The sequence below is a fragment of the Streptopelia decaocto genome (assembly GCF_964273445.1).
Source record: "Streptopelia decaocto genome assembly, chromosome: 7".
Lineage (NCBI taxonomy): Eukaryota > Metazoa > Chordata > Aves > Columbiformes > Columbidae > Streptopelia > Streptopelia decaocto.
In genome coordinates, this window is record NC_138661.1 from 68,430,490 (window position 1) to 68,447,254 (window position 16,765).

Genomic DNA, 16,765 nt, shown 5'->3' on the forward strand with positions numbered 1-16,765 from the left:
CGTAATGGCTTCTTGGTTTTGCTTCGGCCGTGTGCGCGTTCCTGGGATGGATCTGCAATCCCACCATCCCAGGGCCACGTTCCTTGGATGAACCTGCAATCCTGCTGTCCCAGGGCCGTGTTCCCGGGGACAGATCTGCAATCCCGCTGTCCCAGGGCTGTGTTCCCGGGGACAGATCTGCAATCCCGCTGTCCCAGGGCCGTGTTCCCGGGGACAGATCTGCAATCCCACCGTCCCAGGGCTGTGTTCCCGGGGACAGATCTGCAATCCCACTGTCCCAGGGCCGTGTTCCCAGGCTGGATCTGCAATCCCACCGTCCCAGGGCCGTGTTCCCAGGGCTGGATCCACAATCCCGCTGTCCCAGGGCCGTGTTCCCAGGCTGGATCTGCAATCCCGCTGTCCCAGGGCCGTGTTCCCAGGGCTGGATCTGCAATCCCACCGTCCCAGGGCCATGTTCCTTGGATGAACCTGCAATCCCGCTGTCCCAGGGCCGTGTTCCCAGGGACAGATCTGCAATCCCGCTGTCCCAGGGCCGTGTTCCCGGGGACAGATCTGCAATCCCGCTGTCCCAGGGCCGTGTTCCCAGGGCTGGATCTGCAATCCCACCGTCCCAGGGCCATGTTCCTTGGATGAACCTGCAATCCCACCGTCCCGTGGCCGTGTTCCCAGGGACAGATCTGCAATCTTGCCATCCTGGAGCCACGTTCCTGGGACGGATCTGCAATCCTGCCGTCCCGGAGCCGTGTTCCGTCACGCCACAGCAGGCTCAGTGGGGCACATTGCCCACCTGAGCTTTTACCCCGTAGAGCTGCAGTGAAACACAGGGCAGGTACCAGGGAACCGCTCACAGCTCCAGCAGGGAGGCAACAGCACAGTTAGACCCCTGGTAAGAAAGCACTGAAAGGCCGTGACATGTTAACGGTCTGCAGGCTGGGTGCTGCACGTCCAACTTCTCTGCCCCCATGAACCCCCACACCCCCAAACACACACATTTTCTGCATTATTTGTGTTGGGGAAGCAGCCGGGCAGCCCCCACGCCCACACAGGCAGGTCTGGGCAGCAAACAACGCTTCCGACCTGGAAAACCCCCCGAAACAACCATCACAGTCCAGCCAGGCTGCAGCTGTTCACACATCTTCGCCCCCGCAGAGCAGCCTCGGGGCCAGCCGCGCACTCTGCTCCCCCGCGGGCGCTGGGCACGCAGGGCCGGGGCAGCACGGGGCTCCGCGGGCTAGTGACACCGGTCACAGCCGCACCGGGCGCCCCGGGCCGCAGCACGGAGCCGCCGGTCACAGCCGCACCGGGCGCCCCGGGCCGCAGCGCGGAGCCGCCGGTCACAGCCGCACCCGGCGCCCCGGGCCGCAGCGCGGAGCCGCCGGTCACAGCCGCACCCGGCGCCCCGGGCCGCAGCGCGGAGCCGCCGGTCACAGCCGCACCCGCAGCCCCGGGCCGCAGCGCGGAGCCGCCGGTCACAGCCGCACCCGGCGCCCCGGGCCGCAGCGCGGAGCCGCCGGTCACAGCCGCACCCGCAGCCCCGGGCCGCAGCGCGGAGCCGCCGGTCACAGCCGCACCCGCAGCCCCGGGCCGCAGCGCGGAGCCGCCGGTCACAGCCGCACCCGGCGCCCCGGGCCGCAGCGCGGAGCCGCCGGTCACAGCCGCACCCGCAGCCCCGGGCCGCAGCGCGGAGCCGCCGGTCACAGCCGCACCGGGCGCCCCGGGCCGCAGTGCGGAGCCGCCGGTCACAGCCGCACCGGGCGCCCCGGGCCGCAGCGCGGAGCCGCCGGTCACAGCCGCACCCGCAGCCCCGGGCCGCAGCGCGGAGCCGCCGGTCACAGCCGCACCCGCAGCCCCGGGCCGCAGCGCAGAGCCGCCGGTCACAGCCGCACCCGCAGCCCCGGGCCGCAGCGCGGAGCCGCCGGTCACAGCCGCACCCGCAGCCCTGGGCTGCAGCGCGGAGCCGCCGGCACCGCGAGCTCGGGCTGACCACGCGGCCAAAACCCACATCCATCCAGGGAACCGAGCCAGATATGAATACGACTCTGCTCCACTGGAGTGACCACAACAAACCTTGGTGGATTAACCTCGGTGCAGTTTGCTGGCGCCGCCGGAGGAGCATTAATTGCCCAAATGGACACTCAGGTCACCCCCACTTCAGATCCGCAGTTGTTTCAAGTTCCCCATGTGTGCAATTACATTCCATTCCTAGAAAGGCAGCGCGGCAGCAATGGGGCAAAACAATGACATGACAGAAAGGTTTTAAAGTAGCCATTAAGAGGCAAAAGCAGAACCAAAACTCATTGTCTCAGGCCTGATGCGGGCCCTTCCAGTCAGTAACGCTCACCCACCCAGCGTGAGAAACGGAATGGGGACTACGGCTTCCCATAAACAACAGGAACTTGACGATGAAGTACAGACCGAGATATTATTCTAAATAAATTGCACGCTAATCCCTCTGCTGATGAACCTGATGAACCTGGTGTTCAAACCTGTTGTTCTTGGACAGAGGGTTCTTGCAACAAGAAGCTTAATAGGAAATGTGTTTTGAAATGGATCAGAGGCTCAGCCGCAAACGCTGAAGAGAACAGACACGGAACTACAGAAAATGGAAGGCAGAGAAGTTTATTCCAGCAATGCTGCTGCACCTCGCTGGAGCACAAAGGGTTTGTGCAGCCACCCCGAGGGTACAAAACACACCCACGGCCACGCTGGCAACCCTGTGGTGGGGACACGCTCCCGCTGCCGAGCGCCTGGGGAGGGGACGGGGGAAGTTTCGGTGACGCTGCTGCAGGGCGGGGGTCCCCGGGGATATCCCCAGTAACACCCCCCAAGTCAGGCACCGCTCCAGAATGTTCCACAGAGGATCTGCTGCTGCCCCTTCCCCAGCAAAGAGCCCCACACCTGGATCCCCCGCAGCAGCCAGGTGACAAGGTGACAACCCAGCCCCTGCAGATGCAGCTCCAGGGTCGGTGCCACCCACACGGGACATGGGGACTCCCAGCACCAAAGGGTTACGCAGCAAAAGGCCACTTACAGCCGGCAGCGCGTCAGCGGCCGCTCTGCCCCGCGCGCGGCCGTGGGGCAGCCCGGCCTACGTCAGGATGTCGTGCGCCTGGTGCTCCACCAGCATCTCCATGCTCCGCACGTCCGTGCACCAGAACTCCAGCCGGTCCTTCATGCCCTTGATCTGCGAGGGAAACACCGACACTCTTGGAGGAGAAACATCCGAGATCCCTGCAGCTGCCCAAAGCCCCACACACCCCCGAGAGATGCTGCGTCACCAGGAAAATGGCAACATTTAATTTTAAACTGAAATGCACAAAAGGGATTGTTTGAGGCTAGTGTTCCACGTCCTGATTTTTCTTTTGAAGGGTAAGGGCTCCCCATACAGTCTCCTCAACTGTTTGTGACGGGGATGAAGTTGAGCAGCTCAGCGCCTTTGTCTGTCACCCTGACCTGCTCTCCCCAGGCCAATGTGCCACCTGCAACCCACCAACTCCAACGCTTTGCTGCTCGCGTGTGGCCCTGGCGCAGCCCCAGGGCGCCGCGTCCCCAACAGCCGGCCGCCGCAGCCGCGCTCCACAGCGGCGCTGGGGCTTTGGACACGAGCGCCACTAACATCCCACCCCATCTCCCAACAGGCTTCTAACCACGCACTGCAAAACACACACAAAACACCATCCACCCACGGGAAGGGCCAAAGGCAGCCGTGAAAAGGAGAACAAGGCAAGGCTTGTTCCCTGAGCCCTCCAGGAAGCTCCAAGGACACCAGTTCTCTGCAACCCTTCCCAGGTCCCATGTCAATTTCCGGGTCACCTCACACAAAACCCAGTTCACGCTGCCTCACCTGCTGCAAATCCAACACGCGCGGCTGCACCCACGTCATGTGCACCCTCTTATCAACCTCGTCGATGCTGCCCTTCACCAGGCCGACCGAGAGCGCCTTCATCACCAGCAGCTCCACCTGGAACACGACACGTGAGTCAAGGGACAACTGCGGATCTCCCAGCTTCCCGAGGTGAATAAAACCTCTAATGGGGAAGAGCGTTCCCCACACACACTGAATCCACGAGCGGCTGCAGCCCCGCTCACACCCAGGCTATTCGAGGTTTTAATCCTGCCTTTGGAATCAACATCTAAATATACAGATTTCCTGTATACTTAATATCTAATATAGCACATTTTCTTCCTTTTCTCCAAAACCCTAGGAAGCACAGGTAACTGGAAAGAGTCAACACAGATTTACCACATATAAGATGTGGCTGACCAAGACAATTGCCTTTCTAAATGAAATAACTTGCTGGGTGGTTGAAGGGAGCGCCGTAGGTGCTCTGCACCTTCCTTTCAGCAGAGCTCAACAGGACCTTGCACCACATCCTGCTGACAGGCCGGTAAGCTACAGAAACCACCACGGGAGGAGCGGAAAATGTGCTCTGATGGTAGCGGTTAGTGGTTTGAACAGGCGGCAGGTCACGAGTAGCGCTCTTCGGGGGTTGATACTGGGTCTGATACTACTTAACTGTCTTTCCTATCTTTAAACCGGCTGGATGACAATTTCACAGAGAACTGAGTGGGGGGAGAGGCAGACATGCTGGACACCGGAGCTGCCACGAGGAAAGACCTGGGCAGACGCCCTGCAGCGCCGCCAGCCCGGGGGGCCGCGCACACAGCCGGAGCCCCGCGCCGCGGACACAGCCGGAGCTGCGCCGCGCACACAGCCGGAGCCCCGCGCCGCGGACACAGCCGGAGCCCCGCGCCGCGGACACAGGCCGGAGCCCCGCGCGCCGCGCACACAGGCCGGAGCCCCGCGCGCCGCGGACACAGGCCGGAGCCCCGCGCGCCGCGGACACAGGCCGGAGCCCCGCGCGCCGCGGACACAGGCCGGAGCCCCGCGCGCCGCGGACACAGGCCGGAGCCCCGCGCGCCGCGCACACAGGCCGGAGCTGCGCTTACTCTGAAGAACTCCAGGAGTACTGCCGAGCTCTCCCCCAACTGCAGACCACGACAAAGAATCTCCAAAAATGTATTTACCAGGAAACAGGAGCACCAAGCCGTTAACTCCTTCTTCACAAAGAAAAGAGTTGTCCAAGCGCACAAGAATGGGGAGGACGTTTCAACGTGGAATTCCCCTGGGAGCAGGTCTGTCCAGACGCTTTCAGAGCTCCAGAACTTGGACGTTAATTGGTTTGTCTAAACCTGAACTCACCTCGTTCACGGTGACTTTGGCACTCCTGGCGATCTCGTCAAAAGTGAGCTGTCTGTGGTTGGCGGGCCGGGTGAACGTCATCTGAGTTCACATAAACAACACAAAACAATAAATGCCCAACAGTTGTTTCTTCCGACAGCGCACACAGCTCCCCTCGTGCTGCCCCGCCGAGCTCCCACCTGCATTTCTCATATTTAATCAAAATACTTCAACACAAAACGCATTTACATCAGCAGAGAGGAGCAGCGCCGCTCCCTCCTCCACACCTACTGCCCAGCAGATTTCCTGGGCAGCGACACAATCCCCAAACAAAGCAGCTCCACCTGTGCTGAGACACCCCGGAGAAACCCCTGTGCCTATAGACGGTAAAACTCATTCACAGTGAAACTCTAGGAGTGTGATCTCCATACATGTGAACACACAGCCCGGTATGCGGGTGTGTACAAACACGCATTGTGCTTCGGATGACTCAATACTCCAGTTTTGAAAAAGATCCAGGGCCACAGATGTTTATACACCAGGATTATTTGGTCACAAAGAGCCAAAGCCTTCAAGTGACAGGAAAGAAACTGATTGTGTTTCCAACCAGGGAAAGATTATCAGCCCTTAGGAAACCGAGATTTTAACTGTGTTTTGGAAATCCGTTAGATACACCAGAGCACACTTGACGAGCTATCACTGCAGACAGCATGCTCAGGGTGCAAAGCTCGCCCTTGCCTTCCCCACCTCCCCGTCTCACCCCGAGGAGCACGCACGCCCCAAAACGGCACAGGAGCAGCACAGCACGGGCTGCTTTCTGCAGCGTTTCCCTGTCGCACAACCCAGAGGCAGCCGTGAGTTTCTGTAGCACGAGTGAACGCCGCAGCCCACGGGGAGCAGGACACGTCCCAGAGCCCCCAAGGCAGCTGGAGCGGCCCCTTCGCCACCCCCACCACGTCCGGTCCTCACCTCCATGAGACACAACAGCTGAATCTTCTGCAGCAGCAGCGCCTCGTTCGCAGCCAGGTCTGGCTGAAAGGGGATAAATACGCTCGTTGTTACTTTTGTTTTCTGGCACAGCCAGTGCCGTTTATGTCCAACACCCCCAGTTTCCTCAAGCCCCCCAGCACGCAGGGAGAAGTGCTGCTTTACACTGAAGCAGTTAATGATGGCACTATGGAAATTACGCCAGAGATTATCTTCCTGGGCAGGACCGCACGACGGCTTTGAGTTCCCCTTGGATCACAAAACATTTCTCTTTACTTCTTTCAATCAACCAGACGCAGAGGGAAGCCAAAAGACAACTAACGATATGTACTGAGGTAAAATAAGCATCACTATGCTATGATTAAAATTACAGCAGCGCACCAGAGCAGGAATTCTGACGGCACGTGTCTGCAGAACCTGTGCGCTCAGCAACGCCACGACCCCTCCGCTCACCTGCTGACCCCAGGCCGACTTCAGCGCCTGGAACGTCTCGACGTTGCCGCTGTTGAAGGCGTACAGGGTGTCGATGAGCCACTGCCGGTCGGTGTTCCGCAGGGACTCCAGCACGGGGTGCATGAGCTGCAGGAACCAGCGGGGCAGCGTGAGCGGGGAACGTCGGCTCCTGCTGCTCAGCGAGCGACGCGGCACCCACTTACCAGCTCCCCGAAGTTATAGACGCCTTCGCCCAGGAGCCCGGCCAGCCCCAGGGTAAACGCTCTCTCCTGCTGCTCTGAAACTGAAATAAACCACAACGAAGAAAAAACTTCAGAACAACAAAAGTAGTTGGGATGCAGCAGCAGCCTGAGCCCCATCAGCCCCTCCCGCACCCCGCTCTGCAATGTGTTTAACCCCAGCCCTTCTCACCCTTGCCCACGCCTCCAATTCAGCAGAACCACAGCAGCCCCACAAAGGGGCCACTCTCTGAGCCTCTCCTGAAGATTTCTGGGCACCAGAACAGTGTCCCTTCTGGCGGCGGCTCCTCGCTCCAGCCAGACCCTGGCCCAACTGCAGCAGATTCAAAACCCCGTTGGGGAAAACCTGTTTTCTGCCAGCACGTTTATTTAGACTGAAGGGATGAAAATCAGAATGAAAATGGGATGTTCAGTGCTTGGCAAAGGGAGTTACCTGGCAGATCTTTAACGTCGATGCAGCCCAGAAAGCGCAGAGCATCCTTGTAGTAGGAGGCGTGGTTCCCGATGGTCTGGTAGTACTTGCTGGAGAGGTCGTAGAAGCGGCTGTGAACGGAGGTGACGCCCGGGAGGTTGTTCAGCATCTCCTCCACCTCCTCGATGGTCTCCTGGGGACGAGGAGGACCCGTCAGTGACAGGTGAGGGTGCGGCTGGCACCCGCGCTCCCACCGCCAGCCCACGGCACTCCAGAGGTCACAGCCGCGCGGCAGCAAAGCCGTTAGACCATGGGCAAAGCCACGGCGCTGAAAAGAAAGCAGCGGTGCTCTCCTTTTACAGAGCACTTAGGTGAAAAAAACACACCCGCCCTGTAGCTATACATATACACACATGTGCTTTACATGTCCTTATACCCACCAAACCCCAGCTTGGTGCTTAAGAGACACAAAGCTGCACTGCATGAACGAACCTCACCCTAGGTTAAAGAGGGAGCTCTGAAAAAAGCCAAAAGATGCAATAAACAATGCGCCTAGCACAAGAAACGGTACATGAACTCGATCATTAGCAGCTCGTCAAACAGCATAAACACCACTGAATTCCTGAGGCCCTCCAAGCTGCAAACGGGAACATATCAAGATATTTCTCCCTCTCCTACACACACCAGAATCGTACAGACACTCCAGAGATGCGGCCGCAAGCACCACACGCGTGTTTTTACAGCCTACAAGATGTAAAGCAGAACTGTGGGTCTGCCTGGGAATCCCCGGAGCTGCAATTTCTCCTCATTTAAACAAGCACAGATACGGGCGCGGCTGCACTGGAGTAAGTGCCGAGCGACACTGCTCCAAAATGCCTGCGTGCAGGAACCCCTCGAGCCGCCACCTCACCTTGGTGACCTGCAGGTCCCCGATGTTCAGCTTGAGCGCGCCGATGGCCGTTTTACACAGAATGACGGCTTCGTCGCTGCTCTTCACCTGCAGGGACACAGAGAGCCATGTCTGGAGAGCGTCCCCGTCCCGGCCAGGCCACGCCGGCCGTGTTCCCCTCGCTAACGAGTTCCTGTGTTCACACACAGAGCTGCTCGGGACACAGGAGCGGGTCTGCTCCAGCACGGGTTTGCACACTCACGCACACACCAGGCTCCTCAGCCACACCACATGCGCTCGCACACAAAACCATCCCTGCAGGCGGACTGCCAGACAGAACCACTCCAAAAATACCTTTTCTCGAGTCTTTTCCAGAAAAGTGAGCGCCACATTGGGATCTGAAACAGAGAGAGAAAAAAAAGCAGCGATATCAGAAATTCCAATGGAACTAAACCTCAACCTAGAAATACATCTTTTTAGCGGACTTGTGAAGACAGGAACACATTTTTTCTCTAGTGTAATGCTCAGTCTTCGAAGGCACTGCTGCCACAGGCTGGCGCTCTGCTCACCAGCCGTTTATCCAGAGAGCCACTGAACTTGCCACTCTACGGAGCAGCAACTGTTTAAGCTTTTTGAGTTGGCACTTTCCCTTGGAATACACCGAGAGACAACCGCTCCGTGATGAAGATCTGCGGTTACTACGAACCGGCCGCATTTCCCAGACAGCGGCTGCTGAAACCTGCAAGCAGCAGGTGGGGACACTTACCCGTCATCTGCCGGACCACGTGCAGGATGATCTCAACCAGGGACAGGGGGTTCACCCTGCAACACAAACCTCGTTGTTGGATCAGCCTCGCTCAGCAGCGGGTTCCCCCCAAACTCCCCAGCGAACACTCACCGGTGCTCAAACTCGCTGATGAAGTTCTCGTACAGCTGCAGATACAAAGATACGCACAGTCATAAACGGAGAAACCTCCCAGGTTTCTGGGACATCTGTGGGACATCTGAAGTGTTTGTGAACACCTGACTGTCCCTCCTACACCTGCGGTTGTAAACCCCTTGCTAGAAAAGGGAAAGAAAGATGTTCCCCCTGCACCTCTCCCCTCCTCAAACTACAGAGCGAATAAAACTAAAGAATCATTTTGAGGCTTCTGAAAAAGACACATTCAATTTTAGCAGGTGTGTAAACCCAAAAAAGCCAAATTCACATAGTTTAATCGCTCTTCAGAATTAAGTTGCAGGCTGCTTATTTTTCTACTAGTACAGAAGCACTCTCACTCATCCTCATCACAGAAAGACGAACCGCGCAGGGACAGCAGAGCACCTCACCTTGATGAGCCCATCGCCCTGGGCGAAGCAGGGGTCCTGCACGAAGTCCAACACCTGCAGCGTCAGCTGGTGCCACAGCCTGCGGGAAACAGGGGCTGGCTCGGTGAGCCCGCGTGAACTCAGGGAACCGGCGGGTGGCTCGGTGAGCCCGCGTGAACTCAGGGAACCGGCGGGTGGCTCGGTGAGCTCACACCGACCCAGGGAACCGGCGGGTGGCTCGGTGAGCCCGCGTGAACTCAGGGAACCGGCGGGTGGCTCGGTGAGCCCGCGTGAACTCAGGGAACCGGCGGGTGGCTCGGTGAGCCCGCGCCGACCCGGGGAACCGGCGGGTGGCTCGGTGAGCCCGCGTGAACTTAGGGAACCGGCGGGTGGCTCGGTGAGCCCGCGTGAACTCAGGGAACCGGCGGGTGGCTCGGTGAGCCCGCGTGAACTCAGGGAACCGGCGGGTGGCTCGGTGAGCTCACACCGACCCAGGGAACCGGCGGGTGGCTCGGTGAGCCCGCGTGAACTCAGGGAACCGGCGGGTGGCTCGGTGAGCCCGCGTGAACTCAGGGAACCGGCGGGTGGCTCGGTGAGCCCGCGCCGACCCGGGGAACCGGCGGGTGGCTCGGTGAGCCCGCGTGAACTCAGGGAACCGGCGGGTGGCTCGGTGAGCCCGCGTGAACTCAGGGAACCGGCGGGTGGCTCGGTGAGCCCGCGTGAACTCAGGGAACCGGCGGGTGGCTCGGTGAGCCCGCGCCGACCCGGGGAACCGGCGGGTGGCTCGGTGAGCCCGCGCCGACCCGGGGAACCGGCGGGTGGCTCGGTGAGCCCGCGCCGACCCGGGGAACCGGCGGGTGGCTCGGTGAGCCCGCGCCGACCCGGGGAACCGGCGGGTGGCTCGGTGAGCCCGCGCCGACCCGGGGAACCGGCGGGGCCTCGGGTCCCGTCACATCCCCTGTTTCACCCCCAAATCTGCTGAAGCCGCTGTCCCTGTCCCCGCGGTGACTCACGAAGGGCCGATGGGAAGGGGCACCGGCGGCAGAGCCGCCCGCAGAGCACGGACACGGTGACCCCGGGGAGTCACCGGGACACCGGACCCCACGGCCGCGCCCGGGCCGCCACACGATCGTTAAGCTGCAGAGCGGAGGCGGGAGCCGCCCGCTCCCCGGGGCTCCGCAGCCCCGTCCCGCCCGGCCCCCCGAGTGCCGGCCCCGCGCCGCCCGGCCGGGCGGGGGGTGTGCGGGGCCGCAGCCCCAGCAGCGCCCGGGCCGCCCGCTCACTTCTTGTTGTAGAGCTCCTCCAGGCGGTGCCACACGGCGGGCTGCCCCGGGCCCGCGCTCTGGCTCTGCTGCAGGAACCCCGGCACGTCCTTCATGGCGGCGGCACCGGCGGCGGCGACGGGACACCGGCCGCTCGCGCCCGCCGGAAATGCACACTCACTTCCGGCGCCGCGCGGGGCACGCTGGGTACCGTAGGGCCCCGCGGATATCGCCCCCGCACCCCGGTAGCCATAGCAACGATACACACACACACACACACACACACACACACACACACACACACACATACACACACACACCCCGGCCCGCCCCCCCTCCGCGAACACAGCCCCCGAAACCCCCGTTCGCCCGGGCCGGGGCCGGGCCGCCAGCCCGGGCCGCTGCCGGAGGGCGGGCGCGGCTACTCGGGGCATTGCGGTAGCGGCGCGGGCATGGAGCGGGGCGCGCGGAGCGGCGGGCTGCTGGCGGCCGGTGAGCGCGGGCGGGCCCGGCGCCGCGGGGCGGGCGGGGGCGGCCCGGGGGTGCCCGCGCCGCTCACCGGCCCCGCGCTCTCTCGCAGCCTGGCGGAGCGTGTGCGAGCGCGGGCTCTGGCGCGGCGGCGGGAGCCCGGGGGGCCCGGCCCGGCGGGCCCGGGGCGCTGCGGACAGCGAGGGGACACGGGGACCGGCACACAGGTACCGGCAACCGGACAGCACGGTCACGGGGGGACTGGCACGCGGACAGGACGGGCACGCGGGACTGGCACACGGGACTGTCACACAGGACTGGCACACGGACTGGACTGGTACACAGGACTGGCACACGGACTGGCACACGGACTGGACTGGTACACAGGACTGGCACACGGACTGGCACACGGACTGGACTGGCACACGGGACTGGCACACGGACAGGACTGGCACACAGGACTGGCACACGGGACTGGCACACGGACTGGACTGGCACACAGGACTGGCACACGGGACTGGACTGGCACACGGGACTGGCACATGGACTGGCACACGGGACTGTCACACAGGACTGGCACACGGACTGGACTGGCACACGGGACTGGCACACGGGACTGGCACACGGACTGGACTGGCACACGGGACTGGCACACGGGACTGGACTGGTACACAGGACTGGCACACAGGACTGGACTGGCACATGGACTGGCACACGGGACTGTCACACAGGACTGGCACACGGACTGGCACACAGACTGGACTGGCACATGGACTGGCACACGGGACTGGCACACAGGACTGGCACACGGACTGGCACACGGACTGGCACACGGGCAGCTGTCTCGGGGCAGAGCCCTTGGGGAATCAGAGTGAAAAGGCCCGTGCTGACCTGGCATCGCTGTCCCAGGGCGAGCGCGTCACCCTGTTACAAACTTCTTGAAATTTGGGACATCTCGGGGTCTCCTGTAGCCCGAGTGTGGTGTAAATCAACCATGAGACTCGCGAGTGCCAGTGCTCCTGTTCCCCAGCCCCGTGCCCACCCCTGTGCAGAAACCCGTCTCCAGAGCCGCACACGAAAGCATGATGGCAGGTTTCTGCTCCTGCCGTGGACCAGACTAGCAGTTGGGCTTTCTCCCCATTGAGCACCGACACACAGTCCTGCCCCAAAGAGCTTTCCGCACAGGTCTCAGGGTGGTTTTCCCCGCGCGGTCTCCAGCTCCATCACTGTCCATACGTTGTACCTGCTGTGATCTGTGTCCCCAGCAGGACCGCGGGGACCCGGCCGTTCTCCGTGGCCGCTGCCGCCAGAGCCCTTCTGGGCAGGGGCAGCGGGGCCGGGAGCCGCCCGCTCACCCTGCGCGACGTGGCGGAGCGGATCCGGCACGACGAGTGCCGGCGGGTGGTGGTGATGGCCGGCGCGGGGATCAGCACCCCCAGCGGCATCCCAGATTTCAGGTAACGCCTCACCGCTTCGTTTGTCCTTTTCCAGGGCTGGGAGGGCCAAGAGCTTCGCCTTCCGGGCAGGCTCTCCTCCGTGCGGAGCCAGAGCCAGGCTCAGCCGCTCCGGGCAGGCTCTCCTCCGTGCGGAGCCAGAGCCAGGCTCAGCCGCTCCGGGCAGGCTCTCCTCCGTGCGGAGCCGGAGCCGGGCTCAGCCGCTCCGGGCAGGCTCTCCTCCGTGCGGAGCCGGAGCCGGGCTCAGCCGCTCCGGGCAGGCTCTCCTCCGTGCGGAGCCGGAGCCGGGCTCAGCCGCTCCGGGCAGGCTCTCCTCCGTGCGGAGCCGGAGCCGGGCTCAGCCGCTCCGGGCAGGCTCTCCTCCGTGCGGAGCCGGAGCCGGGCTCAGCCGCTCCGGGCAGGCTCTCCTCCGTGCGGAGCCGGGCTCGGCCGCTCCGGGCAGGCTCTCCTCCGTGCGGAGCCGGAGCCGGACTCGGCCGCTCCGGGCAGGCTCTCCTCCGTGCGGAGCCAGAGCCGGGCTCAGCCGCTCCGGGCAGGCTCTCCTCCGTGCGGAGCCGGGGCCGGGCTCGGCCGCTCCGGGCAGGCTCTCCTCTGTGCGGAGCTGGGCTCGGCCGCTCCGGGCAGGCTCTCCGGGCTCGGCCGCTCCGGGCAGACTCTGCTCTGTGCGGAGCCGGGCTCAGCCGCTCCTGCAGCGACGGACAGCGCAAAGGAGCCAGAGAAGCCAGGGCCGGGCTGGCTGCTCTGTCGCAGCTCGGCCAGGCTCTGGGTTGTGGCATCTCGCCCTGCGTTCCTCCAGCCCCGCTCTGCTCTCCACAGGTCCCCGGGGAGCGGGCTCTACAGCAACCTGCAGCAATACGACATCCCTTACCCTGAGGCCATCTTCGAACTGATGTATTTCTTTGCCAACCCGAAGCCCTTTTTCACTTTGGCCAAGGAGCTCTACCCTGGCAACTACAGACCCAACTACGCCCACTATTTCCTGAGGCTCCTGCACGACAAAGGGCTCCTGCTGCGCCTCTACACCCAGAACATCGACGGGCTGGAGAGAGGTGAGCTGGCTCTTCCCGCCTCTGAGACGAGGGTGAGAAGCAGAACGGGAGGCAGGGCTGGGGAATGGCCAGCGAACGCGGGGTCTGTGCTTCGGTCACCCCCTCTGAGCTGGTCCCCTCTTCCAGCTGCGGGGATCCCTCCCGACAGGCTGGTGGAAGCCCACGGCACCTTTGCCACGGCCACGTGTACCGTGTGCCGAAGGAAGTTCCCAGGAGAGGACTTCAGGGTGAGTGCTGGCAGCTGCCGTCGACAGACGGGTTAACACCAGGAGGACAACCTGCTGCAGGCCTGTTCTTGTGCCTGGTTTTGGAGGGATGTTGCTGTGAGGACGTGTTGCGGTTCTGGCCCTGCTGCCCTGTAACGCCAGTGTTGGGTGCTCTTGCTGCAGGGGGACGTCATGGCAGACAAGGTCCCGCACTGTCGCGTCTGCACAGGCGTCGTCAAGCCCGACATCGTGTTCTTCGGTGAGGAGCTCCCGCAGCGCTTCTTCCTGCACGTGACCGACTTCCCCATGGCAGACCTGCTCTTCGTCATCGGAACGTCCCTGGAGGTCTGGGATTCGGGCAGCGCCCCGCTCACCGGGAGAAACGGCACACGGGGCCCGAGGGGCTGGGGACGAGAGAGGGCTTAGAGGAGGCGGGAAACTGGGGCTTTGAGGTGCCAGGATAACAAATGGGGTGCACGTGCTGAGAGACACGCTGAAAGCCTTGGGTGGGCACCTGGGAGCGAGAGAGGAGACTGCAGCTGCCTGAGGGAAGGTCACCAGATAACCAGGGACATCCACAGCCTGGTCACAGCCGGGCGGCTCGGCCCGCGGTGGCAGAACCGTTACACACTGCGGTTCCGGGCTGGGTGCGCCGTGAACTCGCCGCGGTGTCCCCGGGAGGTGCCCAGCCCTGCCCCGCGGGTTCCTCGCGCAGGTGGAGCCCTTCGCCAGCCTGGCCGGAGCCGTGCGCAGCGCCGTCCCCCGCGTCCTCATCAACCGCGACCTCGTGGGGCCCTTCGCCTGGCGGCAGCGCCACAACGACGTCGCGCAGCTGGGGGACGTGGTCAGCGGCGTGGAGACGCTGGTGGAGCTGCTGGACTGGAAGGAGGAGATGCAGACGCTGATGCAGAAGGAAAAAGAAAAGGTGGGAAAGGGCTCAGAGCCCCGGCTCCCTTCTGAGCCTCTGCGTTCCTGTTCCCGAGCAGTAACGAGGGGAGGCTCTGGCTGCGCTGCCTGAGCCCCAGGGAGGCGCTGAGCGGCCGGACAGCCGAGGAGCAGCGGGCAGGAGTGAGGGACTTGCTCCCCCAGCAGCGGTGAATCGTTAACTACAGACCTGACGCTTTTCCCCGCTGATCTTTTATTTCCCTGTGCTGCTGTTACATCCGCAATCTTCTGAGATCTTCAGGAGTGAGAAACTGTAGGAGAGCGAGTTCTTAATTACTTTGAGTGTAGCTCTGTGCGGGCCCAGCTCCGTTGCCTGCGTTGGGGCTTTGCTGACTCGCCATAGTCAGCAGCCAGTTGTACTTTTAACAGATACACTGCCCATATGTGACTTCTTCAAACCAGGAGAAAATCTGGCTTCAAGATTCCGAGTTTAGCATTCGGGTTATTCTTACTTTCATCAGATTATGGGGTCAGAATGAGTAGGAATTCCTAGTCATTAAGGTTTTAGATTTTTCACACAAGCCCTTTTGCATTTGTATACGATCAACCAGCTCTTGATTTAATGCTTGTGCTGCTCTAAACCACCAATGGGTAAAGCCGGTGCAAGCGCGGGACAGCCTGAAAACCAGGCCCCTCCTCGCTCTGGGGTTCGGCCGAGCTGCAGGGGCTGGAAGGGTCAGATGCTCTCTGCTCTTTCTGTTTTCAGCTGGATGCGAAGGACAACTAGGCCGGCCGGAGAGCCGCGGCACCGCCACGCGGGGCCGGCGCGGCAGAGCGGACCGCGGCACGGGGCCGGGAGGAGGCCGGCGGCCACGCAGCCGCAGCTCACAGAGCGGCGGGCTGGCAGGGGACGCTGGTGCCCGGTCCCGCTGAGCGGAGCCCAGTGCCCAGCTGGGAACCAGTTCTGCCCTTGGTGCTCCTGCGCGCACCGTCAGAACAGCCGGTGCAGCCACGGGACTCTGCTCCCTCATCGCCTCCTTTCAGCACCCGCTGGGACTCTCCTCCTCCCTGGCTCCAGCTGCCACCCACCGCACCCCGTTCCACCGCGTCCAGCCACCGGAGCGTCACCCGGAGTGGCCAAGAGCTCGTGGGCTCGTGCCAGCGGGTCAGACAAGCCAGGCAGTGCGGGTGCCAGTGGGGTCTCCCTCTTCTTGAGCCGTTCAACCTCACCACGGCCGCTCCGTGGGCACTCGGCCGCCGTCCTCTGCTGCTGCAGACCTGGCGTGCTGATTCTGCGGACGGAATCCGCGCTAGTCGGGTGACGGCTGTCCCGAGGGGCTGTCCCGAGGGGCTGTCCCCACTCCTGCTCAGGAACGCCGGCCCACGCTGCTGGAAGAGTTTCAAATCACTACAGTGTTAATTATTTCATAATAAAAAGAGTTCTAATTCTTTTGCCGCTGCCACCTGACGGTTTTTCTGTAAACCTCACACCTTCCCTTGAGTTTGAACACATTCTGTCCCCAGCACCGCTCCTTTCACAGGCCTGACCGTGTACCCAGAGCTCTGCCAGGGCAGCCCCGGAGCCCCAAAACACCGTCCGCTGGCTGTTGACAGAATCGGCAACGTTTGGACCCAAACTCCTGTGCTGTGACCTGGCTCTGCTGGTGCCTGGCACAGCCCCGCAAACGCTGCGAACAACGAGTTCGGTGCGCGGTGTCCTGGCTGCGGCCTCCGTGGAGGGTTGGAGCGAGTTCCCGCTCGGAGCAGATGTTTGTCCAAACGCACAGTCCCAGCACAGCGGCAGCGGCACCGGCAGCGGCTCCGGCAGCGGCTCCGGCAGCGGCTCCGGCAGCGGCTGCGTCTGACCGCGCCAGGGCAGCAGTGGGCTGGTTTCCCGCTCTGCAGCGCGCCAGGAGCTCCTGGCATGGTGCTCCAGGGTGTTGTTAACCTGCCCTGTTCACAGCCCCACTC

General features: G+C 62.7%; 2 protein-coding genes across 5 annotated transcripts; one reads left to right on the forward strand and one right to left on the reverse strand.

Moving 5' to 3' along the window:
* Positions 1-2,603: 2,603 nt before the first annotated feature.
* On the reverse strand, positions 2,604-10,916 carry PSMD13 (proteasome 26S subunit, non-ATPase 13). Its single transcript, XM_082059118.1, has 13 exons — positions 10,754-10,916; positions 9,492-9,570; positions 9,061-9,095; positions 8,929-8,984; positions 8,517-8,560; positions 8,184-8,270; positions 7,295-7,466; positions 6,826-6,905; positions 6,623-6,748; positions 6,152-6,214; positions 5,204-5,284; positions 3,845-3,961; positions 2,604-3,184 (listed from the first exon to the last, which is right to left on the reverse strand). The coding sequence occupies exons 1-13, from the start codon at positions 10,846-10,848 to the stop codon at positions 3,089-3,091; spliced, it is 1,131 nt and encodes a 376-aa protein (XP_081915244.1). The 5' UTR covers positions 10,849-10,916; the 3' UTR covers positions 2,604-3,088.
* Positions 10,917-11,147: 231 nt separating this feature from the next.
* SIRT3 (sirtuin 3) lies at positions 11,148-16,247 on the forward strand. 4 transcript variants are annotated; one of them, XM_082058717.1, is made up of 8 exons: positions 11,148-11,224; positions 11,313-11,427; positions 12,466-12,657; positions 13,471-13,703; positions 13,830-13,930; positions 14,093-14,254; positions 14,625-14,834; positions 15,561-16,247. In XM_082058717.1, the coding sequence occupies exons 1-8, from the start codon at positions 11,185-11,187 to the stop codon at positions 15,579-15,581; spliced, it is 1,074 nt and encodes a 357-aa protein (XP_081914843.1). In that variant the 5' UTR covers positions 11,148-11,184; the 3' UTR covers positions 15,582-16,247. The 4 variants fall into 4 exon arrangements, with proteins under 4 accessions (XP_081914843.1, XP_081914844.1, XP_081914846.1 ...); XM_082058718.1 differs by having other exon boundaries at positions 12,469-12,657; XM_082058720.1 differs by lacking the exon at positions 11,313-11,427 and having other exon boundaries at positions 11,201-11,224.
* The last annotated feature ends 518 nt before the right edge of the window (positions 16,248-16,765 follow it).